Source organism: Triturus cristatus, chromosome 1_1, assembly GCF_964204655.1.
Source record: "Triturus cristatus chromosome 1_1, aTriCri1.1, whole genome shotgun sequence".
In the NCBI taxonomy this organism is placed as follows: Eukaryota; Metazoa; Chordata; class Amphibia; order Caudata; family Salamandridae; genus Triturus; species Triturus cristatus.
In genome coordinates, this window is record NC_140579.1 from 54,781,016 (window position 1) to 54,805,666 (window position 24,651).

The following is a 24,651-nucleotide window of genomic DNA, read 5'->3' on the forward strand; positions in this document are numbered from 1 at the left end:
ACTTGTGCGATAGCTGCTAACTGCGGATTCCGTGGCACACACAACACTACCTGTAGACTTAAAACACAACTGAAAATAATGTATTTCCACCTTGATGTCTGTAGCAAAGCACAAATCTGTCTCACTTTTAACACCTCAAGTTTTATTAATAGCAGTAGAATGCAATTCCTGGAATCGCCTCGATGGTCCCATTTTCTTTTTTAAAGATTCCCATGTGGAAATCCTACTTTTTCCGAAAAAGTCACAAATTTTGTATCAAAAGCCTTAAACGTTGCTATGATAGGCTCTTGGTCAATGACATCAAAGGCGTACTTAGCACAATTTAGGATTTCCAATAATGGATCAATGTATGAACCATTTGATTCAGACACAGGGTAAATTCAGGACAACGATGATAAAATTTGTGATTTGTTTTAGCAATAATGGGGTCATACATTGCATAGCAGATGCCGGCCACACCTTTGCGGAAGAAGATGTACGCATGAGTATGGTCAGTATTGGTAAATGCGTGGTCTGCCGAGGCAAGGCCTTCTGTCCCTTGGGATGTCGGTGAGATTGGGGACTTTTAATACATCAATTTGTAAAGGCCATGGTCAGTTGGATATAAATTGGATGACGTTGGAGAGGTCAATGAAGGTTGCATACATTAGCTTTAAAGTTGACAATCTTGCATGTCCAGAACCCATTTAACAACACTAGTCCCAGCTGCAGCCTGTGCATGTAAGTGCAGTAGGGCTGTGGGGATTTCGACAGATGACGACAATTATTTATTTATTTAATATTTCTTCATGGTCATCTGTCGAATTCCCCTCCAAACCGGCCCCACCGCCTCACTGCTCTTACCTGCATGGGCCGCTCCCGACTAGTCCTAAATAGGCCTAAAATAAAACTAGTTACTGATCGTTAACTGTACTCCAAATATAACCTCACAAAAATACTTCAATAATATATTTAACTGCAGAATCCTCCAGCTACTACCCATGGTGGGAGGATGGCATTAAATGACAGTACAACTAATCTGCGTTTTCCTTCTTTAAGTTATTGAAGCAGTCCTGTGAACAAAGGCATCTCGTCCGCTCCATTCTAAAGTGAAAAGCACTGATAAAGGACATGGCATATGCACCATCGTAGGCAATGCCCATCCTTACTGCACATTGATTTAGAAGTGTTTCTCACTGGTTGGAGAAATATAGATAATATTCACCCATTTACTCCATCATTACTTACAAAAAAATGGAATCAGCAAAATAAAAACAATAGCAGCAACAAACTAGCATTGGCAAAGCCAATAGGTTTTGCCTATGCGAGGTCTATTGGCTTTGGCAATGTTTATTTAGACATGAGTCACAGCAGCCCGGGCTGCTGTACAAAATGGCTTAAAGTAAAGAAAAACAAAGCGCTATGACACGGACATGGTTGGTCTAATCATATTGCTTTTCTTTCTGTCCTTTAAGCCATGTTGCACAGCAGGCCGAGCTTTGATTGCGCTGAATCTAAGATATGGCTTTGGAGGTGCATCCAAAGAGAAGACTATAGAAAGGGAAGACACTTTTATTCTTTAACCTAGGAAAACCTGCACAGTTTGACAACAAAGTGGAAGGAGAAAGGATTGTTTGAACTTGGGCCTTAGTAGTATCTCGTTTACATCATATGCTGCATCTTGAAACACACCATTGGTTCCAATCTACATGACAATCTTAGCCGAAAGCGGACATTGAGTAATCTAAAGAAATCTACAAATTGTGAAAATGGCAGTAACAGATCCTTCATTTTCCATGTATGATGTTATGCAAATGTAACCTAGGAATATTGTCACAATAGCATATTGTTCATACCTTGTTTAAAAGCTCTGGTTTCCCCACTGGAATGAAGATGATCATCTCTTATGTTTCCAGGGAGAGGGATTCATATTTGTTCTGTCTTGTCTTCTGTTATTCCCATTTTTCTTGGTGACCTAGATGCTGTTATTCCCATTTTTCTTGGTGACCTAGATGCTGTTGAGACCTTTTTGTTGCAGCTGTTGGAATATGGTTGAGTGGGAGAGACTGATTGATGGGGTAGTGGCAATTCTTCTACCGGTGGATTCATCACAATGGAGTTGAATAGCCTTGGCCATAGCTGTATTTGCTACAAGGAGTTCCTTTGGTGAGAGTCACTTGTACCTTCAACCAATGTTTGGTGTTGAAGACAGGTGGTTTAATAACTTTGTCTTTGATTGTGAAAGCTTTAAATCATGTGCTCAAAAAATGAAAATCCGAAGCACTGTAAAAGACTGAAAGGGAACATCTTCCTACAGCAGATAAAGATTGATAAGATGGACTTTTATAGCAACTTGCTTGTGGACTAAAGCGTTTTTTAATCGTATAGACTATCTGTAACAAGCAATGGGTCTTTTTGTGCATCTTATTTCTCCTGAATTGATTAGCGCTGCCATAAAATGCATAAGCACTCAATACACGAGAATGTGGTTATGTTTCATGGTGGTTTCTTTGGTGATTTGCTCCCCCCTTAACTCCACAATTCTGTGACAGACAATCATTTTGTACATAAAACTTCATGTTTTTGTAACTATATTTAAGTTTATCCTTTTGGGTTTAAACAAATATTTCCCCCAAGTCATAATCCTATCTTTCACAAACAATAAGGGTTATAAGAGACAACAAAAATCCTTGTGGAAAGCTTAGTTCATATGAAATAACAGTACAACGTTTATGTGCTTTCTTTGATCGCTTTAGCTCTAAACCTTTAACCCTCATCCCAGTGATCTAGCCAATGACAAGAGGCCGGCTAATGATATTCTTATTCTACACTGTATGTGATCAATATTGAGGGAAAACCAGTTGTGGAAAAGTACATGCCTGGGTGTGTCGGGCGGCTGTGTCTCAGCCATTTGGGAATATGCTGGCAGTTAGGAAACTAAGGGAGCCCTATAGGGCCACCTGTTGCCTCTGGGCCTGTGGAAACATTCAGGGGGGCACATGGTGTGCCCCCCTGTGTGCATGCACCCCCTTTCCTGCAAAGCATGAACTGCTCAGTCCAAGCCATGCAGGAACAGGCTTTGGTGCTCCCATTGTGGTGCCTTTCTAATAGGCACCACCCTGGGACCACGAAAGGACTGCCTGCCAGACCACAAAAAAACTCATAATCTGGCAGGCAGTCGAGTTTGGTGGTGTCGGAGTGGGGTGCAGGTGTGACAGCCCACTCTCACACCGCCAAACTCATAATCAGGCCCTTAGTTTAAACCCCATATAGTGCAGGGGTAAGTGATACCAGCATTTTCCACCAGCCCTGTAAGAGGCAGTGGTCCATACCAGGTCTCATCCCAGCTGACCTACTGGAGAGGGCCTGTGGGAACCAAAATGCAATAGCAGCACTCTCAAATAGGAAACATTTCACTTCTAAAACAGAAGTCAATCAAGTACCCGAAATCCGGTGTGCATCCCACAGGTCAGGGCAGACGCATTTCACCCATACCCCCAGTGTACTTGCATACAAATGGCAGCATACTGTCTCTGCCAGTCTGTGTAGCAATGTTCTCTAATGGGGTCGGCGGTACCTCTCCTGCTCCACTACTCTGGATACTAGCCGAGCCGACGTGGTCCGTCAACACATCTGCAAGCGTGCCACCCTCTTGAAGCTCGATCTGAGAATCAGGTGAGTTGCCAATCAACGAATGTCCCTGTGAGACAGTCCATGGGGCTGTGCCCTGCCACCCCCTTCGTCTGCTCCGATCAGTCCTAAACGAACAACGTTCCTCCTGCGAAACTTTATCCCATCTCTCAAGCGACACCCAAGCATCCTCTGGTTGATCGAAGAAATTGGTCTTACCCTGGGCGACTACATGAAGCCCTGCTGGAAACAGTAGCAAATAGGAAAGCCCCATAGTCTGGAGTTGCTGTTTGACTTCCACAAATGATTTCCGCTGTGCTTTTACCTTCCGGTGTAGTCTGTTAAGATGGTAGTACGATTGTTATATTTCAGTGCGTCTGCGGTTTGAGCTGCCTTAAAAATACAGTCCGTTCAATAGTTGAGGATCCGTGTAATCAGGGCTCTTATCGGGGCCCCCAGCTGAGGCCATGCCATCAGCGCCTGGTGCACATGCTCTACTGCAAATCTGTGAGTCAAACTATCAGGTCGGAGGGCCAGGTCTCTAGGAATTATTCTGAGGAGTGTCCCTCTGCTCTTTTGGGAAACCCCACCAGTTGGATATTATTGCGCCAGGATCAACCTGCTGCGTCTTTTGCTCTGCTTTCGTCGCTGTGATCAATTTGGCAACCTGTTCTTTCAGTGTGGTAACATCTTGGACCAGGCCACCAATCTTATTCATAAGCGGTTACTCTCTCCCATACTTTGTGTAGGTCCGCCTGTAGTAGACCCACTTCTGTGGCCACAGTATACGCTTTCTCTTCCAAGGCATTGGGTCACATGAACCCTCTATTGCCTCCATCAGGGCTGCTCTTGACATCTCCCCCATGGCAATCTACAGATTTAAGCGCACCAAATCCATCCCCCAGTTTTGCCATCTTTCGTTGTCGCTCTGCAGCACTCCACACTACTGGTGAGGACAGCTGGGCCTCTTCTGTGAGGCCGCACCCCATCACAGGGACCTTTGTCACCGTAAGGCTCTAGGGCAGCATCCTTTATTTATAGGCCTGCACAGAGGCCAGGCCACACCACCACAAGACCCCGGCATACCAGCACTCGATAACTAGCAGTGCAGGATCGCTTCCCCGGTCACCCTCGGTACGATGCCCAGCAACGGGGGGAGGAGTTCCTGCAGGAAGGCAGCCCTGATACCACTCCCACACTATGCTGTTCTAAGCCTCCGCCTACTCCGGAGACTGTGGCACCGCCATCCCCCGGGGAAGCTCTAGTGTCTCAGCAGTTACAGCAACCGCTGGAGGGATAAAAAAAAACACCAAAGGCTCAAAACTAGATTTTGAGGAGTGTAGAACAAAGCCGTAGGGCGCAGGTGACCACTGCACACACTTAGGTCACTGCATAGGGCTCTCACAGGCAGGATGGTGTGGGATTACACATTGGGGCGGTGGAGCTCGAACTTCGTGCATCCGAGGGTCACACACCCTTCTCAACCTAACTTTACAAATTCTTTCGTCAGTAACACTGCTGGGGCATTCATCTACTTTTCCTCTTTGGGTGAAATGCTAGCTACACAGTCAGTAGCTATTATAGTCACCCCAAATCCAGAAAAAGACACAAAATTGTGACTAATTTAAGACGGATTTCAATACTAAATTTAGACTGTAAACTCCATGCAAAGATTGTGTCACGACCACCCAATAGGTACATACATAAAATAAATCATCCATCACAAACATAGTTTATGTTTGGCAAACTGACAAAAGGCAGCATGAGACTGGCTGTGTCTAATAGAGGTGGCAAAACAGTTTGAAACACCTTTAGCAACTGTCTTTTTGGTGCGCTTGACATAGTCTTGTGGTTGTTCATTAGCAGGGGTTATACAGACATTTTATTCTGTTGAGGATTTGATTTTATTGGAATGCCGGTGTATAATGCCCCTGAAGTAAAGGTTAAAGTTAATGGATTTCACTGGAGTTGGTTCAAGTAACATCAAGGTACCGGGCAGGAATGCCCACTCTCGCCATGGCTCTTACTGTTAGTGCTTGACCCTCTCCTGAAACAAGGAGATTATCTGTTGACATTCACTGGGTCGCGATTGATAAAGGCAAGTATCGATTAGCAGCATATGCAGACAATGTGATTTGTTTTTCATCACATTTGGATCACAAGTGGCATAATTCTTTTATATTACACAGGAAGAATCTAAAAGTTTGGACTTTTTTTTTTAACCAAAAAATAAACCAGAAATGAAAGCTTTAAATGCTGACTGTAGCAGGGATATTGTAAATTCATTCAGTTTAAAGAGGCAACAAGAGGGCCATAGATACGTGTATCTTACATTTCTTGACAACTTAAAAAACAAACATGTGAATATATTGAGAAAGGAAACCAAACAAAATCATGGAACTGGAAATGTGTTTGTCCTCTCAGAACATAACATGATGGCGTATGCTAGAAAGGGGGAATATTATCTTGATGCTTATTGGTTAAATCAAACATTCCTAAAGTGACATTGCAAATTTCTTCTCCGATAAGATGCAGTATAAAAAGACTGCCACTTTACCACCTGCCAGGAAAGGTCCTCTGCCTCGGATTATCACCAACAAGGTACTGTCAAACTAGAGGACGATCCTGCATGCCAGAGATGCTGCCGCCTTATCGTGCTTTCTACTGAAAGCTAATACTGAACTCCCCCCCCCCCAGGCTTGTCAGATCCTTATCTGTAAGCAGGTACATATGCCACATTTGAAAGACTTCTATAGCGGTGAAAAACTCCAGATGAAAAGGGACCTCACTGAGAAATTTGCATTGACCGGACACAACACGTATAGACTCACACAGGCACTACATTGGGTGGCGAGGAATCCTGTTCGTAGAGCAAGAATCTCAGATTGAATCCCAGTACACCAATAACATCAGACACAAAGGCATATCATGGCTCAATCATTACATTTTGAATAGAACTCTTAAAAAACCTTCATACGCGACACAATGGGAAAGGAAATTGGATATGAACATTTATGAGGAGACCTGGAAGACTATTTAGAAGAGGGCCTTGAAACCCTCAATATGTTGATGTTATAAAGAGAATGCTTACAAAATGCTGACACAATGTTATCGTACTCCCATGCAACTACAGAAGATGTTTGGCAGCTTGAAACTGTGCTGGAAGGGGTGCAGTAATAGGGGCACTGTCTTACACACATGGTGGACATGCTCACAGATCTGGGTTTTCTGGGACAAAGTCCTACTCATGATACGAGCTAAAAATAAATGTCTCCTTGCCCCAAAACCCACTTATTATTCTCCTGGGGGACACTGGGGAATACAGACTATCCTACGATGAACCCACTGGGGAAATTGTTTTTCCACCGCCTCTTGGCTGCACGCTTGAGCTTGGCCCAGCTGTAGAAACAACAAAATTCACCTTGGCTCAATATGGGGTGGGGGAAGATATGGTCAATCTATGCCATGGAGAGACTTATAGCAATAATCCGTGATAGGGTTGCATAATTTGAAAGAACATGTGCCCCGTCAACACATACTAAAAGAGTACAAAGAACAAGTGGAATACACATGACAATTTCCAAGTCTCTACGAGCTTCAGACGTGTGTGAAATGTCCTCCTCCGGAGCCAAAAGCCAGTCACCACCAGCAGCGAACTCAGACTAAATATTCAAGGTGAATGGTAATCCATAATACGACCAAATTGAGACAAATCTTATGGACCTGAGCATACGACGAACACCGCTATGTCCACTTGTATCCCGTTTTATCTAATTGTGCTGTCCAGTTGTATGTTTAATAATGTATATCGTAAGGGACTGCGATATCAAAGTGTGTGTTTACATCCCCAATAAAATTCAAAATAAAGTTGTAAAGAAGAAAATAGCGGATACTGAGCCCAGGAGGAGTTGATGCTGATGCTCAATGCGTGTTCGCCCTTTTCAGGAAATACGACATCCCTGACTCTCGATTACAGAGGTATGCAGTTAACCCTGGGCATAGTGCGCGTAGCAGGGCTACGCAGAGGGCATTAAAAAAAAACTAAAAACCAGTTACCCGTTTACCGCAGCATCCCCGGGCTGCCCTCCTCATCCTCGCCATACGGGTACTGTTTGAGAAAACTGCACAGGCATGTGCACCCGCGCATGTGCATTTCTCGTACCCGTATGGCAAAAGAGGAGGAGGGCAGCCCGGGGATGCCGCGGTAAACAGGCAAGTGTTTTTTTAAATAACTGGTAATTTGTATCTTAATAGGGGGGTGGAGGCGGGCGGTGGGCCAATCTCCGCACACTCTGCGGGCAGAGCGGAGTTCTCCTACTCTGCGTTCAACCGTGGAACACAGAGTAGGCCAATCTCCGCACACTCTGCGGGCAGAGCGGAGTTCTCCGCCCACGGTTATATGCAGTGTGCCTATTATTTTTAAGAAAAGCTAGCTGCAAACTATTTTACATTCCATACTCTCCTAGCATGGCGCATAGAAGTAGGTGTTAGGGTGTTACGTATTATGGATAACATTTTAACCATGGTTTGTTTTCAATCACCACAGTGTCCCGAGATCCCTGTTTAGGGACTGGTAGTAACCCAAAAGCATGGACGCAACTTCAACTGTGTACTGGGTGAGGTTCTGCGGGGCTGCAAAAACCTGTGTTTCACATTCCAGTATGGTACATTGAGCTAAGTTCGCTCATATGTGTGAAATCAAACCTTGTAGAGCTAAGCCAGAGACTTAGTTTATGCAACATAACCTGCCCATCAGACCTCTGCGAGACTCAGCCCTCCGTCCCACTATATTCAGCATGCCCTATTCCAAGTGATCTTTGAAGACTGTCTTTCTTTAGTAGCCAAATCTATGACTTCCAGCTACCTCTAATTTAACTCATATAAACAAGAGCTCATTCTTTTTATATGGGCATCCTTGATGTGGCCTCTTGCCTGGAGTTCAAAAGAGCCTGGCCATCATCCAAAACCACCAATATAACTAGGGGAACCCCTGAATAATTGATGTAGGTAGGAAATCAGGGGAAAATTGAAAGTCACCAAGAAGAAGAATATTTCTCTACCTATATGTTTCTTTATGTACAAAGTATCATCTATTGAGGCATTGACACTCTGGTTAGACCAACGGTAACATTTTATTTTTCATACTATATTGCGGTCAGACTTGATCAATTCCAAAAAACGCTTATCTGTAAAAACATGTGAATAGAATATATACCCTTTTCCGGTTCACCATTTGGAAGGATGTCATAGCCAGAGATCCCCCATACTTGCCGCCATTTATTATCCGTGTCAATCAGCCCCCGTGACTAGAGCGGCCATTGCCGCTGAACCTTGTATACGTCTGACTACTCCTTGGCAACATTGACTACAGCAGCTATCGCCGCCGAACCTTTTTGTTCTCAGATTTAGCCTGGTCAACTTTCTGAACAAATTCCTTCGAACTATCTCGAGTGTTTCCACTTTTTCATCATGACGGAACCCGAGCATTCTTCTATTCTTCAACATATATTCTATTCACATGTTTTTACAGATAAGCGGTTTTTGAACCATTTAGAACTCCCGAACTCCGCCTCTCTTTAGATAATTGCAACCTGATCAGTTCTTCCCATTCGATACAGGTCCCATTGCATCGTGAGCCCGCTCTTTACGGTCTTTGTATGCCCTGAGGGAGGTGGTACCCGAATTAGGGTGTTGTCACCGAAACGCGTGTCGGCGCAGCTCATGAGGCTCCCCCCCTACAATTTTCCCTGTTTGACTTATAAAGATTGAAATTGCATTTGAAATTATATATACTATATATATTTATATATAAAATCTATGTACGATTACATACTGTACTGAATATCTATGTATTGATCTTTGAACCTTTGTATGTGGGGCCTCTATGTTCATTTGAGCTATTGTCGGTGTAAATGAGATGTATGAATTGATGGTGCTGTGTGAACTTTGGTGCGAGTTTGAGAGTGTGATGTGAATGATTCCTATGGGACCTGTCTTTGTATTTTGAATCATGATGTTGTACATATGTTTTGTCACTTCTATACATCATTATAAATTGTGTCTATATTATTATTTTGGAATTGATCAAGTCTGACCGCAATAGAATATGAAAAATAAAATTTTACCTGTTGGTCTAAACAGACTGCATCATCCAAAACCATCCTGCATCCAAAGATCTGGGCACCAGGACTGATGCCAATCTCTTTTGCCCCACAGACCACATCCCAATCCGCCACTCGTTTCTCTCTTAAGGAATCCCTTCAAAAATTATTTGAGTATATCCCTTCCACTGCTTGCAAAAGAGTGGTAAATACTTTAATACCCTAATTACTATGGTAAGTTCCTCTTGCTGGGCAGCTCTAAATATTCGATACAGCACCATCAAGTTGTACAGAATTCTGCTGCTAGATTGATCCTTAACATTCCTAAATGGCAGCCTACTTTACTAAAACTCCTTCACTAGAACCCCATTATCAGGATAATCCAATGTAAGTTGTTTTTTTTTACTGTAGGGCAGTTCAGGACAAAGGCCCCAAATATCTTCTGGATCCGTTTTCCTGGTATGCACTGCCAGATTCTCGGGATTATCTAGATTTAGATGTCTTACCTTTCCTTGATTCCACAGATCCCATGATGGTGGTCGTTCCTTCGCTTTTGGTGCTGCCAAACTCTGGAACTCCTTGCCATTGCACATTCGCTCTGTTACATCTGAACATTTTTTCAGCCACAAATCAAAACCTGCCTCTGTTACTCATAGCTACTCTTGTTCTTCTTACTCTGCTTAATCACCGACTGATCTTCAGCACTGGGATGCCCAGGTTTGAGCAGCTGTGTACTCTATAAAACCATTCATGTATTCATTCATTCATTGCAAATTCAGGTAGCAAATGACACTTTGGTGTGAAGAATTTGTAAGGGATGCTCACCTCAAAATAGGTTAGGATGCCTGGCACCTTGGTATATTCACCAAGGGAGCCTGGGCCAGTGATCTGAGCTCCCGGCTTTGTGTCATTGCCAGGGATGGTGAATGACCGCCCATATGTTGGAAATCCCATCAGTAGCTTCTCTGCTGGTGCGCCCTTCTCCTTCCAGTAATTCATAGCATACTCCTGGAGACACAATCACAGCAATATGGTCAAGAGTGAGAGAGGGTGTTATGGAACACATCAAAGTTTGCTGCACAATGTGCTTACATCCTACATTTAGCAAAGCCCAGGTCTTAAAGTTGACACATAAAGGACACAGTGGCTTTAACAGTTGACAAAGAACAGCCATTACTGCTACAGTCATTGATGCATTACTCAAAATGGCAACTGACTGTTCCTATCGCCTTAGGTAAATGTTTTTTGTTTTCATAACAGATTTGATGTCAATTAGAGTCTGGTGGACAAACCACTGGCAAACCAGGTCAGAGTTATGGTCCCTGCTCCCCTTCTGGAAGACTGGTCACCAGATTTAGAAATCCTCGGCTGCCTTCCGGGAACTCGTGTTTCTGCAGTGAAGCCACTGTGGTGGCACCACTGAAAGCACTGATCATTTGCTGTATGGACACCATCTTTGATACGCCAGCGCAGCGACGTATATTGGTTTTCAAAAGCACACTTCCAAAAGTTTATTATTGAAAGTCAAAAAAAGCAAAGCTGGCCCTGATGCACAGAGTTTTCTCCCAGCGCATGGGGGTTATTTCTGTTGCTTGCTGTTCAGGACTTCAGGCTTTCCCGGGCGATCCCGACCCAAAACAATTTACTGCACATGGACCGCCCTAAAGAGGCGGTGGTCCTGACCTACATTAACCAACTGCACGATTGTGGGTGCGCCGTTAGTCTAAGGTTTCAGGCCACAAAGCCAGCTGAGGTTGCACCTGCTGAAATAAGGTACCTTTAAAATGACAGACGAACCATGAGTTTGGCGGACAAGGCATCGGCTCCTTTTAGACAGATTCCCGATATCCACCATACTCCAAAAAACTCCATACTTTTCAACATGTCAAGAGATATAGAAGAGATGGAGGAGCGCTCTTACGCAATTGAGATAGGCAAAGCCTCCCCGGTCGTTGCTGCCTTTATTCAGAGGACTGTTGAAGCCTGTGGTCATTTCCCAGTCTTCATGGAAGTCAAAGGTCATTACGCTGATGAAATCTAGAAGCCTTACAAAAAATAAAATACACAATCACTTATCGAAGTACGGCAAGTTATTCGTGTAGAGACGTTTAAGACACACCTGGATATACAGATATTAGAAAATCAATATGTCAGAATTATCCACACTGTAAATACTGGTGCAGCACCACAGCTAGCAGTGTCTTCACAAATGAATTCCAGAACAGAAGGAGCACAAGTTAACAAAGGGTTGTAGGTGCTACACACTCTGGGTAAACCCAGTCCTATTTCCACCATTCCCAAATATTTAGAGGAAGAATCTTCTTACAAACTAGCCAAAAAACCTAGGATTAATACTTTAGATGACAACTGGATACTTAATAAGCAACTATACATGGTGAGCAAAACCTGCAATTACTAATTAAAAAACTCTAAATGCTGCCTGTCCTCCTCCCCTTTCCGATTTGGAGTAGTTATATTTCATTGCATTATCTGGTCCCAAAATTATATACCATCTGCTAAGGACCATTGCCTTCTTAACCAAGCTGCTACTGGAGAGTCAAATACACCAAGGAAGTCGCGTCAGGTGTTTGTACCAGTCACCAAATAACCAATTCCCTGGATCCAACCCTTAAGTCTATACCTGCATTCTCTCCTCCCTGGCACCAAAACACCAACACTCGAGGCCACGATGGAAGTGGGCTGTGGAATCTATTGCCGATTCATTTGTGTCTCAGCCCACCCCATACACGTGGCAGAGTCACCAAAGAGGAGCTCTGACAAAATGATCCGGAAGTGTAGTTATGCTGATGTCTGTATAAACACCATTAGGCAGAGATTTCACCGGAAGTAAGACACTGGCAGCATGCGCATGTTGCAAAGTTCTCCACCAAGATTAATCAGCCTCCATAAGCCAACTCTACGGCCATCGCCCCTACTGTGGGGTTACTCCCATCCACCCTACGGAAGGTGCCAACAAGAGGTCTTTAGCACACAAGGTAAAAAAAGGTGAAAAGTCAGACGAGTCCATCCTTCAGATGGAACGAGAGAGTAAGGATATCAAACCCAACCCACTGGTTTGCACTTCAGAGAGACCCTCAGTGAAAGCCTGTGTGTGCATGAAATGTCTTCCTAAAGTGAAAGGTTGCATCAGTTTCCTTTTGACGGTAGCCATCCGCTCCATTTGGGGTACTTACGCTCCAATTTTTTTAATTTCGTATCCAGTGTCAATTGTTACTTTGTCACCAGACACAGCCGCAGCGACGAGCAGTCTGGGGCGCCCTGTCTCTTTGCCTTCGGCTTCAAAAGCTTCAAGCACTTCCTGGTGAAAAATACAGACAAGAGTCACAATTGTTATGCATTCCAGTAACCTGCAAAGGATATTTGTCTGCAACAGTACGTCACCATGATCAATACACTAACTTAGGGGACCTGGGTCAATGTGAAACCTTCTCACCGCTTCACTTGTTCACCTACAATGTCACTCCTCCCTTACCATCTTCCTGTTCCATGACCTGTTCGAGGGGCTTATTCACTAGCCCACTGCGCCGCATTTATTGATACACTGGCAGCACAATGGCCTTCCCCATATTTACACGGCCATGTAAAGTCACCCTGCATGACTTTTCATGGCCTTGTAAAAAATGTTCCCTTTTACACATAACTGCGTGAAAGGGGAGTTCCACTGGTGTTGCTGTGATTGTTGCCACGTCACATCCATGCAACTTGAGGCATTCCCAGATTAACATCATTTTATAAACCTGGGAAGGCGCCAGAATCCTACGCCTACCCAAGGGAGGCATAAGGAGGTGCAACAAGGAGAAATACTTTTATTTCTCCTTGTTTTTAGGTCTGGTCTAGGCAGCACGCATGCGCTGTCTCCGAAACATCAAGTTATCTGTATCAGGGGTGAAACTCCACCTATTGCCCGGTAATTTCTCCTGCCACTTGCCATTAGTAAACTCTGGCATTGCTATGTGTCCAAAGGGAACTTTCTTTTTAAGGCCCCACTTGGGCATCCATAATCATCATGGAGCTCATCACGAGCGTCGCGCTGTTAATTATACATAATCATAACAGCGCTCGTCATGAGCAGCACTTGCTTCTGAGCTGAATTTTTCCACTGACCCGCAGGAGTGTATTCTTCTGGTGTGTGTCTGCTGACAAACAGGGGCTTGCATAAATGTACACGATGATATAACAGGCCATAGCGGGACTAGTCTTGATGCCACAGATTGTCTCCTTGCCTGGGACGTCTCGGTCTTGCTCGCACTCTCTCTGCCAGCAGTTCTGTGTTGCCTTGTGGGGTGTCTCTCGCTTCCATTAACTCAGCCCTAATACACCTTGAAGTGAGACTCCCATCACAACCCGGGCTCTCGGGACGAGGGCGAGAGTTGCATCCACTGGCCACCCATCTGAACGCCCTGCTTTCATGTCCACTGCTGTCCGAACTTTCACTCTGTCATCTATAAACCTCACACTCACCTTAGGAGTGCAACACTGCACTCTGTCACAGGAGCACACGACGATCACCTCTCACATGTGCACTTTCACTCTGCCATCTATAAACAGCACACTCACCTCAGGAGAGCAACACTGCGCTCTGTCACAGGAGCACACGACGATCACCTCTCACATGCGCACTATCACTCTCTGCCATCTATAAACAACACACACCTCAGGAGTGCAACACTGCGCTCTGTCACAGGAGCACACGACGATCACCTCCCACATGTGCACTTTCACTCTCTGCCATCTATAAACAGCACACTCACCTCAGGAGTGCAACACTGCGCTCTGTCACAGGAGCACACGACGATCACCTCTCACATGCGCACTTTCACTCTCTGCCATCTATAAACAGCACACTCCTCAGGAGTGCAACACTGCGCTCTGTCACAGGAGCACACGACGATCACCTCTCACATGTGCACTTTCACTCTCTGCCATCTATAAACAGCACACTCACCTCAGGAGAGCAACACTGCGCTCTGTCACAGGAGCACACGACGATCACCTCTCACATGTGCACTTTCACTCTCTGCCATCTATAAACAGCACACTCACCTCAGGAGTGCAACACTGCGCTCTGTCACAGGAGCACACGGCGATCACCTCTCACATGCGCACAATCACTCTCTGCCATCTATAAACAGCACACACCTCAGGTGTGCAACACTGCGCTCTGTCACAGGAGCACACGACGATCACCTCTCACATGCGCACTATCACTCTCTGCCATCTATAAACAGCACACACCTCAGGAGTGCAACACTGCGCTCTGTCACAGGAGCACACGACGATCACCTCCCACATGTGCACTTTCACTCTCTGCCATCTATAAACAGCACACTCCTCAGGAGTGCAACACTGCGCTCTGTCACAGGAGCACACGACGATCACCTCTCACATGTGCACTTTCACTCTCTGCCATCTATAAACAGCACACTCCTCAGGAGTGCAACACTGCGCTCTGTCACAGGAGCACACGACGATCACCTCTCACATGCGCACTATCACTCTCTGCCATCTATAAACAGCACACACCTCAGGAGAGCAACACTGCGCTCTGTCACAGGAGCACACGACGATCACCTCTCACATGTGCACTTTCACTCTCTGCCATCTATAAACAGCACACTCCTCAGGAGTGCAACACTGCGCTCTGTCACAGGAGCACACGACGATCACCTCTCACATGCGCACTATCACTCTCTGCCATCTATAAACAGCACACACCTCAGGAGAGCAACACTGCGCTCTGTCACAGGAGCACACGACGATCACCTCTCACATGTGCACATTCACTCTCTGCCATCTATAAACAGCACACTCCTCAGGAGTGCAACACTGCGCTCTGTCACAGGAGCACACGACGATCACCTCTCACATGTGCACATTCACTCTCTGCCATCTATAAACAGCACACTCACCTCAGGAGAGCAACACTGCGCTCTGTCACAGGAGCACACGACGATCACCTCTCACATGTGCACTTTCACTCTCTGCCATCTATAAACAGCACACTCCTCAGGAGTGCAACACTGCGCTCTGTCACAGGAGCACACGACGATCACCTCTCACATGTGCACATTCACTCTCTGCCATCTATAAACAGCACACTCACCTCAGGAGAGCAACACTGCGCTCTGTCACAGGAGCACACGACGATCACCTCTCACATGCGCACAATCACTCTCTGCCATCTATAAACAGCACACTCACCTCAGGAGTGCAATCACTCTAACTGCGGCACACGGATTACTGTTTGCTTAGAAGTTTAAAGAGCGCTCTCTCAGAAAGTTACTTCCTGCAGATCTTTAAATTATTGTTGATCGATGAATTTCTTCACATTTTTCCCTCAATCATTTAGTTTAAGTATCTGTCAAAACCTATTACTTCCGAGTTGAAAGAGGCGACTGGTGAGAGGAGTTGGCTCTGAAGCCTTGCAGGTAATTTTCAACCCAGAGGGAAGAACAAATTTACTCGGTAATGGGATTTCATAATACACTACGCATTTTAACAATGAGTTCGGATATGCGTCAATGTATGAGTGGTGCAAGTAAAAAAATACCGAAAAATAAAAAATAAATCCAACTTGGGTCGCTATTTTCCTAGACTTTGTTGAAGTTCATGGAACTAGAATGTACACAGCAGTTTTTAACTAGGGGTGTTTGATAAAAGTGGAGGCTGTGTCGTGCACGCTGGCCCCTGGCCAAAAACAATTGCCGTATCCTGTGAACAGGGGCAGTCATAATGATGATGTAAGCGACGTAGCACCACTTTAATACTGTGAAAACAAGCATTTGCAATGCAATAGGTCTTGCATTTATGTGAGTTTGAGCTATTGACATTGTAAATAACAATGCCTTTTATTTTCCTTATTAAAACATAAATAAAAGGCAGTGTCATTTACAATGCCAATAGCTTAAACTTGCATAAATGCGAGACCTATTGCATTGCAAATGCTGGTTTCCTCTTTCTATGCGTGCTGCAGAGGAAGTGGTCTCTTTCTGCACAAAAACAATCACCCCTCAGTGAAGGCGCCCTTTCAACATGACGCAAGGGTGCCTGGGCTGGTGAACAGCTGTTTGTGCGCCAGTGCAGGGGCGTAGGACAGGAATGCACCGTATCTTGTAGATACAACATATTCCTGCCCTTTTATTTTGACGCACGGCAGCTCAGCAGGAAGGCTTACTGAACTGCCATGCATCAAATTATTGTAAAAGAGGCCCTGAGTGGTTATGGCTTGCGGAGGATGAAGCCATGAGTCAACGACCACAAACTCACTGCTCTACTACAGCAATGGTTCTAGGATGCTAGACGTGCTGCAAGGGGTTGGGCGATGTAAGGATTAGCAGAGGACCCCGGAAAAATCCTACAAATGGCCACGCTTTTCCAAAGCACTGTACTAAGAAGCCCTTATTATCCCCAGAGCAGCAGACATTCCCTTACATTTTCTGCATGGCATTTAGAGGTATGGAGAGATTGGTCAGGAGTTGGAGGGGGTGAGGGGGGGCATCTACTTATTCCCAGAGGTGAAAGTTAGGATGTGAACACATCACTGGCCATCACTTAGCAGGGCTGTGGAACAAGAAAAGGCGGTGTGGGAAGCCATGGAAGATGGACAGCGTGTGGGGAGGAGGGGCATATGGACTGGCACAGGACGAAGCTATGGGACATGCTCACCGTGTGAAGGGCAGAGGGCACATGACTGGACTTTGTAAGGAGCAATGAAACAAAAACATGTGAGGAGCCTGGGAATCACAATAGACCATGTGAGTCATGGCCACTGGCACAAGCTTACAGAGCGAGGAGGGGGCAGCATGAACAGGCAGTGAAAGAGGAAGGGGTAATATGGACATTTTATGAGGGGTGTTGAAGGAAAGTACAGACAGTCAGGGTAGCTCGGGGCGCACAGGCAGGCACTGGGGGGAGCTCGGGAGTCGGGCAGTAAGGCAAAAAGTGTGTGTACACCAGAGGCACATGAACACAGTGTGAGGAGCAAAGGGAAAAGGAACAAACAGTGTGAAATGCACTCTCACATGAACAGTGTACAGAGGATAAAGCGCAAGTACATAAGCTGGGAGGAAGCCAGGGCACATATAAAAAAATGGACCCACATGGCAGGCAGCCTAGGGAGATGGGCACACATGGTCACAGGTTGAAGAGACAGGGGCACATGGAGAGACAGTGAGTCTGATTCAGACAATAATTGTACATGTATGTGTACCTGGGCAGTTGCAAATTCATTGAGTAGATTTTTTACGCGATTTACAGACTTATTTGGCGTGCTTCAGACTAGTTTGGGATTTGCAACTTTCTCACCATGCTGGTTACTCCTAATCCTAGGCTGAGTACACACGTGCGGAAGCACCATCTGCCTGGAATTAGGATGTTTGTTTGCTTTCACAACTATTTTTTAATCTCAGTGTATACTCAGAGTAGTACAGCAGCATGATGCAAACTGAGGGGTCTCCTCTGTGGAATGTGACGAGGGGCCCCTGCGTCTCCCATAGCTGACAGATAAACATTGACCTTGGCCTGGATGGGGACCCCTGAAGTGTTTGGGGCTCACTAAAGAGGTGAGGTCCCTCCATGCCTCAAGGCTGCAGTGGCTTGAGTTACACCCTGGAGTAGGGTTTCGATCGATGTTCACCTCATTTACATTACATTCCCTCGACTAAGTAGCCTGATGCTCCCCTGGAAACACTCATTAACCCTCGAGGTGTTCCTAATAAATACTCATGAGTGACATTAGTGCATGCAAGACGATGGCCATCCTGGCTCTGTGAATCCATTTTAGAGCTGCTTTCAGAGTTTGTGAATCTTTGTGTGCCAGTCTGCTATAGACGGTCAGATTTTTGGGAATTTGGCATAGTGCGAGGTGCCGGGGCCAAATGGATGCAGTGAGTGGGGTCCAAGGATACATGGAGAAATTGTGAAGAGCAGGGGATAGAGGGTTGATGGAGAGACAGTTTGAGGAGTAAGACAACCACAGCTGCATGGGTAGACAGTATGAGCAGCTTGCATGGAGTAGAACTATAGGGTGAGGCAATGGGCATCAATGGTCCTTGTGAGAAGCTGAGGCTATACATAGGCGAGGGAGGCTCTTGGATACAGCGAGCAGGGCTAGAAGAAACATGGGCAGTGTGTGATGAATTAGCCAATATGACAGCACAGAGTTAAACGTGTGCCAATCACTGGCTCTGTCCCAGCTCTACTATCCTTTCGAAGGTATGGGCATATTGTACAATCTCAATATGATAACACAACCCCCTGCTATCTAAAAGGGCTTCTAATGACAAGTTCATCAGATTTTAGCCATTTACTTCGCCTGTGACAGTTTTAGGAATGGCCTCAGCTGCTCCCTACATGTAGGGCAGTCTCTGCATAGATTTCAATGTTCTACATGTTCTCTGACCTGAACCAGGACGGTGAAGCGCTGCTTGTCCTCTGGAGGGCTCCCTCTGTCCGCATTCCCTGGGTGCGCCCAATCCAGGTCCAGTCCGTCGAATCCATACAAACGCAGCCAGTCAATCACCGACTCAATGAATATTTTACGGTTCGCCGCAGAGACAGACATAGCTGTGAATCTACAAAACTGATCAATCACAAGGTGCTCTTGCTACTTGGACATATTTTATACCCTGGATCGTCAACTGCAATCACTGTGGTAATCAGTATTGACATTTCTAACTTTGTGACTTTACTCATCAATTTCAACTTCAATGAAAGCTTGAAACCTCATTAAATATTAGGAATATAATTCCCAGCTTCAGTCTACCATTTGAACAGAAGTACAATCACAAATTTCAGTAATCTACAACTTCACTTTATACATCCCCTTTCAGCCCTGAGTTTAGACCCATGTCCATCTCTAATCTCACTGAAAAATCCCTTCTCTAACTTCATGGAACATCTGCAAAGACTTCACTGTCTCCTTCATAGTCTTACTCACTATCTCCTCCCAACTCTACTCTCTGTTGGCTTGTCAATGTAGATCACTGACCACACTCGCATCCCAAAGTAGAACATTCTGATTCTGAAAGCAGCTCTTACTTTCCCGTGCCAAAGGTCCATCTTCCAATCGCCAACAGAGTGAGAAGTTTGGGATTCCTATGGAGCAAAAAACAGTTTTATTATTTTGAATGATGACTTTCAGTGCAAAATATCACCCAAGAGGTTTAACAATATCACCTCCGGGGACACTTGTAAGGACGTTATAGTTAGGCTCAGATTCCACTCGTACAAAACCATTTGAATTTCAACAGTTATAGTTACCTGAGCCAACTATAACTCACGCCCCCGCAATGCACTGCTAATAACCTCACATATTACATCCCTCATGACATGATCAGTGACATCACTCATGACATCGCAAATGACATGACTGATGACATCCTCCACTGAGTACAAGTGTTTCACAAACGTTTGAGACTTATAGATATATACCAAGCTAAATTAATATTTTTCGTGTACTACTGAGCAACACCATTTCTAACATATGTCAACTGAATGACCGTTCATTTATAATGGTTTGTATGAGTGAAATCTGAGCCTGTAACCTGTGTTTTTTTTCAGTGAATAAATATCAAGGTAGAGAGTATATAATTAGGTTCCTCTATCCTTAAATAGTATCAGTCTTCCCATAGTGGATACGTTATATAAAATTCTCTAACTTGATTAACTATAACTTTCTTGGAGAGGGAACTGCTAGTTTAAAGGCTTTATAAGTGTAAGGACATAATCTCTGCCTCTAATATATAGTGTATTAAGGAGATGGTAGAGTAGCTAGTAAATCAATTGCCAAAAGAGTACTAATAGAAATTTAAGGTTGAGGCTAAAGAAATTGAATTTATAAGTGTTTTATTTACTCTTCACAGGCATTATCAAGGGGAACTTAATGCATTAAGAAATACTGACAATGATGAACTTAGAACTTGGAGATTAAAATCGTCATAAGGTGAGACTTATGGAATTAAATAAATATTTAAAGAAAACTAGTTGAAAGTCCTTACTAGAGTTCAAATAATGGTAATATTTTTTCACCAATTTAAAATTATTTTTGTGTACGTACAAGTGCAAACTTTAGGAGATGAAAAATGAATAGCAAAATCAAGAGACTATAAAAAGGTAAATGAGCTTTTAATTTTTTTATTTGCTTAAATAAATAGATGTATAGGTACGGTAAAAGAAAAAAGGTGTTAGGCTAACTGCTTGTGGAGAAGGAAGATATGTGCTCAATTGATTTCTGAAGCTAAGCAGGGTCAGGCCAGGTTAGTACGTGGATGGGAGACCCCCTGGGAATACCAGGTGTTGTATGGTTTCTGTAGCCCCTAAAGGAAAAGGTATAGAGAACATGGTGGCAAATATAATTTGTAATTGTATAGATTTCACATCAGTGTGTTAAATAGATTTACTATGCTGAATTTCAAGTTGTATTTTGTTTGGATTCTAATTGTAATGTTCTATGTTTGTAAACAGCCCTGAAGATGCGCAGTGGAGCGTGAAACACGTGTTGGCTTTGTACAGACTGCGGCTATGTTTTGACTGCTAGGGAAAAAAAAGAAAAAAAACTAATTAACTAAGAAGATTTGATTTTTATTGATGTCTTGTGTGTATATCTCAGTGATGGTTTTTGATATAATATAAAGAATTCTGGTGGGGACCAGTATCTGAGATACGTGAAGCGCCGGGCAGTTTTCCTGTTACCCACAGTGTGTTTTGTGTGTATATATATATATATATATATATACATACACACACATATATATACACACACACACACACACACACACACACACACACATATACACATTGAAAAAAACCATAGGTTTCAGGGCTGTTCTAGTTGGCTGGACATTTCACTCGTACAAAACCATTGAAATTCCTCCGTTATAGTTAGTTTTACTCACTATAACTTGCACGCCCGCAATCCACTGCTGATGATGTCACATATTACATCACTGATGACATCATCCAGTGAATGTGGTTTGGTTTGTTAGTTAAATATGTATGATATATATAGCAATCTGCATTGAAGAATGAGTGGATATATAAATATCTGGATGAAGGATTTAGTAGCAGTGTGATTGACTGTTTACCTGACTATTTTATAGTGTCTCACTAAATATATTGGATAGTAACTAAACTGTGTGACTATCTGTATCACTTTGTCAGTTGTTGTGTAAACTGCTGTACCAGTTGGTTACTAGCTACGTGAAAGTCTAAATTAGTTGATTAGTTAACTGAGTATTTGTATGGGAGAGTAAATGTGTGTGTGGTTCGGTGGGGGGGGTGTGACTGCCGAAAGATGTGTGAATAGTTGATTCAGTAGGTATACGAGGTTAAGCCTACATGTTATAACAGTTTGGGTGAGTGAATATCTTTATGGGTGTGCTGTTGAGAAAATATATCTCTTAATGGTACATGTCCAACAAACTAGAAAAATAAAAGGCAGTGTATGTGACAGTTGTTGTATATAAATAAGTATACATAAGACTCAGTGATTGTAGGAGTGACTATGGATAACTGTATACCTGTAATAGTGATTTTATAAACACTAAGTATAAGTTACTATCTATATGAATAAATAAAGTGGTGTTTGTATACATGTGTGTAGCTGAGTAAATGTAAGTAGGATTCGTTGTTTGCATAAAGGAGTAGGATAACTGCATAAGTGAATAGGATGTGTGCTGGTGTGTAATTTCGATATAGGTGTATAAGTATATTTGAAAGTGTTCTATTGATCATTGACAGCATGTATGAGTGAATCTATAGGTAAGTGATTAGATGTGTGTGTAGATCTAGGAATCACTGAGTGGGTTTTTAGAAACTTGTATTGGTGTGTCAATGGATTCAAATATGGTACTCTGTATTTGACAGTGAGTGATGAAAGGTTATACTAGTGTATGATGAGGTGTATCTGATGGTCATGTGGATGATGTCATCAGTGATGTCATCAGTGATGTCACTGACCATGTCATGAATGATGTAATATGTGACATCATCAGCAGTGGATTGCGGGTGCGCAAGTTATAGTGAGTACAACTAACTATAACGGAGGAATTTCAATGGTTTTGTACGAGTGAAATGTCCAGCTAACTATAACAGCCCTGAAACCTATGGTTTTTTTCAATGAATTTCTAAGGTTTTTTTTAAATGCTAATACCCAACTATAACATGTCTGAAACCTATGGTTTTTTCAGTGAATTTCGAAGGTTTTTTATATGATAATTTTTAAATTTAATAGTTATATGTATTTTTTAATACTGATTTTTACAGTTTAACTGTTTATTTTTACATATTTTATTTTTTAAATTCATTATATATTTTTAATATAAATGGAAATAAAAATGTTTAAAATATTGAAACTGAAATAGTTTTTTTGTTGAAACTGAAATAGTTTTTTTGTTGAATGTATAAGTGCAGAACTATAAGTGTGTTGTTTAGTTAGGATACTGCATGCATGGTGGATAGGGGTTTGAGGCAGTCCATGTGCTAATGCCTGGCTCGCTGCATGAGTACTTGGATACTGACTGAATGATTAGAGTACTGCAAGGAGAGTGCCTGGGTGAATTTATAAGTGTTAGAATAACTTTTCAGAATCAGTACTGGGCTGAAAGATGTAGCACTGAGGTCTCTCCCAATAACAGGTGAGTAAATCGGAATTTGTACTGCGGCTGATTTTAGATAAAGTTCCAAAATTGCAAAATTGCACACTTACAAAAATTTCCAAGTTAAACCAGTCAATGTTATCCTATGGAAGGACATTCCAGTTACTGGTAAGTACGGTTAGAATTACTTTTCAGGATCAGTACTAGGCTCAAAGATGCAGCACTGAGGTCTCTCCATGTTCACGGGAGTACTATTAAACAGTAACGGGGTGGGAGGCAATGATATCCTATGGAAGGAAATTCAAGTTACTGGTAAGCACACTTAGCATTACTTTTCAGGATCAGTACTGGCCTTAAAGATTCAGCATTAAGGTCTCTCCTGATTACAGGTGAGTAAATGGGAATTCGTAGTTCGGCTGATTTTACTTCAGTCCAGTAAATACAGAGCCACTTTCCTACACCATCACCTCCCTTCACCACTGTGCAAACACGCCCTGTGGTGCATTTTAAGTTGGGGAAAAATGTCCCCTTCAATCTTAATTCCGTAGTGTCCAACTAGCCCACTAGGTACATCCAGTAAGCGCCACAGAGCTGCGTAGTAGAGAGATGTAAAAAGGCACACGGCCTGCAACGCAGTGCAGTGGAACTTCCTGGAAGCACCTGGTGGGCTACTTGGCCCCCAGGGTCCCTCAGGATTGAAGAGGAATTCCCCCCCCCAACTTAAAACGTACCACAGGGCGTGTTTGCACACGTCACCTCATGCCCCGTCTCCTCCATTCCCCAGTGTGTAAACACGCCCCATGGTGCATTTTGAGTTGGGAGATTAAATCCCCTTGAATCCTGAGGGTCCCTAGGGTCAAACTAGCCCACTAGGTAACTCCAGTAAGCGCCACAGATCTGCATTGCAGAGAGGTGTAAAAAGGGCGTGACCTCTGAATACCTCTCTGCAACGCAGCTCCCTGGCGCTTACTGGAGGTACCTGGTGGGCTAGTTGGCCCACAGGGTCCCTCAGGATTGAAGAGGAATTCCCCCCCCCCCCCCCCAACTTAAAACGTACCACAGGGCGTGTTTGCACACAATCACCTCAGGCCCCGCCCCCTACCTTCACCAGTGTGCAAACGCGCCCGGTGGCGTGTTTTAAGTTGAGGAATTAATTCCCCTTCAATCTTGAAGGTCCCTGGGGGCCAACTAGCCCACCAGGTACCTCCATTAAGCGCCACACAGCTGCGTTGCAGAGAGGTGTAAAAAGGGGCATGGCCTCAGAACACCTCTCTGCAACGCAGTCTAGTTGGCCCCCAGGATTGAAGGGTAATTCGTACCCCCTC

At 43.9% G+C, this 24,651-nt stretch overlaps 1 protein-coding gene across 1 annotated transcript in view; it reads right to left on the reverse strand.

Moving 5' to 3' along the window:
• Nucleotides 1-24,651, reverse strand: part of LOC146869371 (acidic mammalian chitinase-like) — a gene marked incomplete at its 5' end in the record, with an annotated part of 77,442 nt that overhangs the window by 36,024 nt on the left and 16,767 nt on the right. Inside the window, 5 exons of the mRNA XM_085635904.1 lie at nucleotides 10,536-10,718; nucleotides 11,632-11,755; nucleotides 12,905-13,029; nucleotides 19,132-19,303; nucleotides 19,770-19,826. Coding sequence (XP_085492030.1) covers nucleotides 10,536-10,718; nucleotides 11,632-11,755; nucleotides 12,905-13,029; nucleotides 19,132-19,303; nucleotides 19,770-19,826 — 661 coding nt within the window. The remainder of the gene's footprint in view (nucleotides 1-10,535; nucleotides 10,719-11,631; nucleotides 11,756-12,904; nucleotides 13,030-19,131; nucleotides 19,304-19,769; nucleotides 19,827-24,651) is intronic.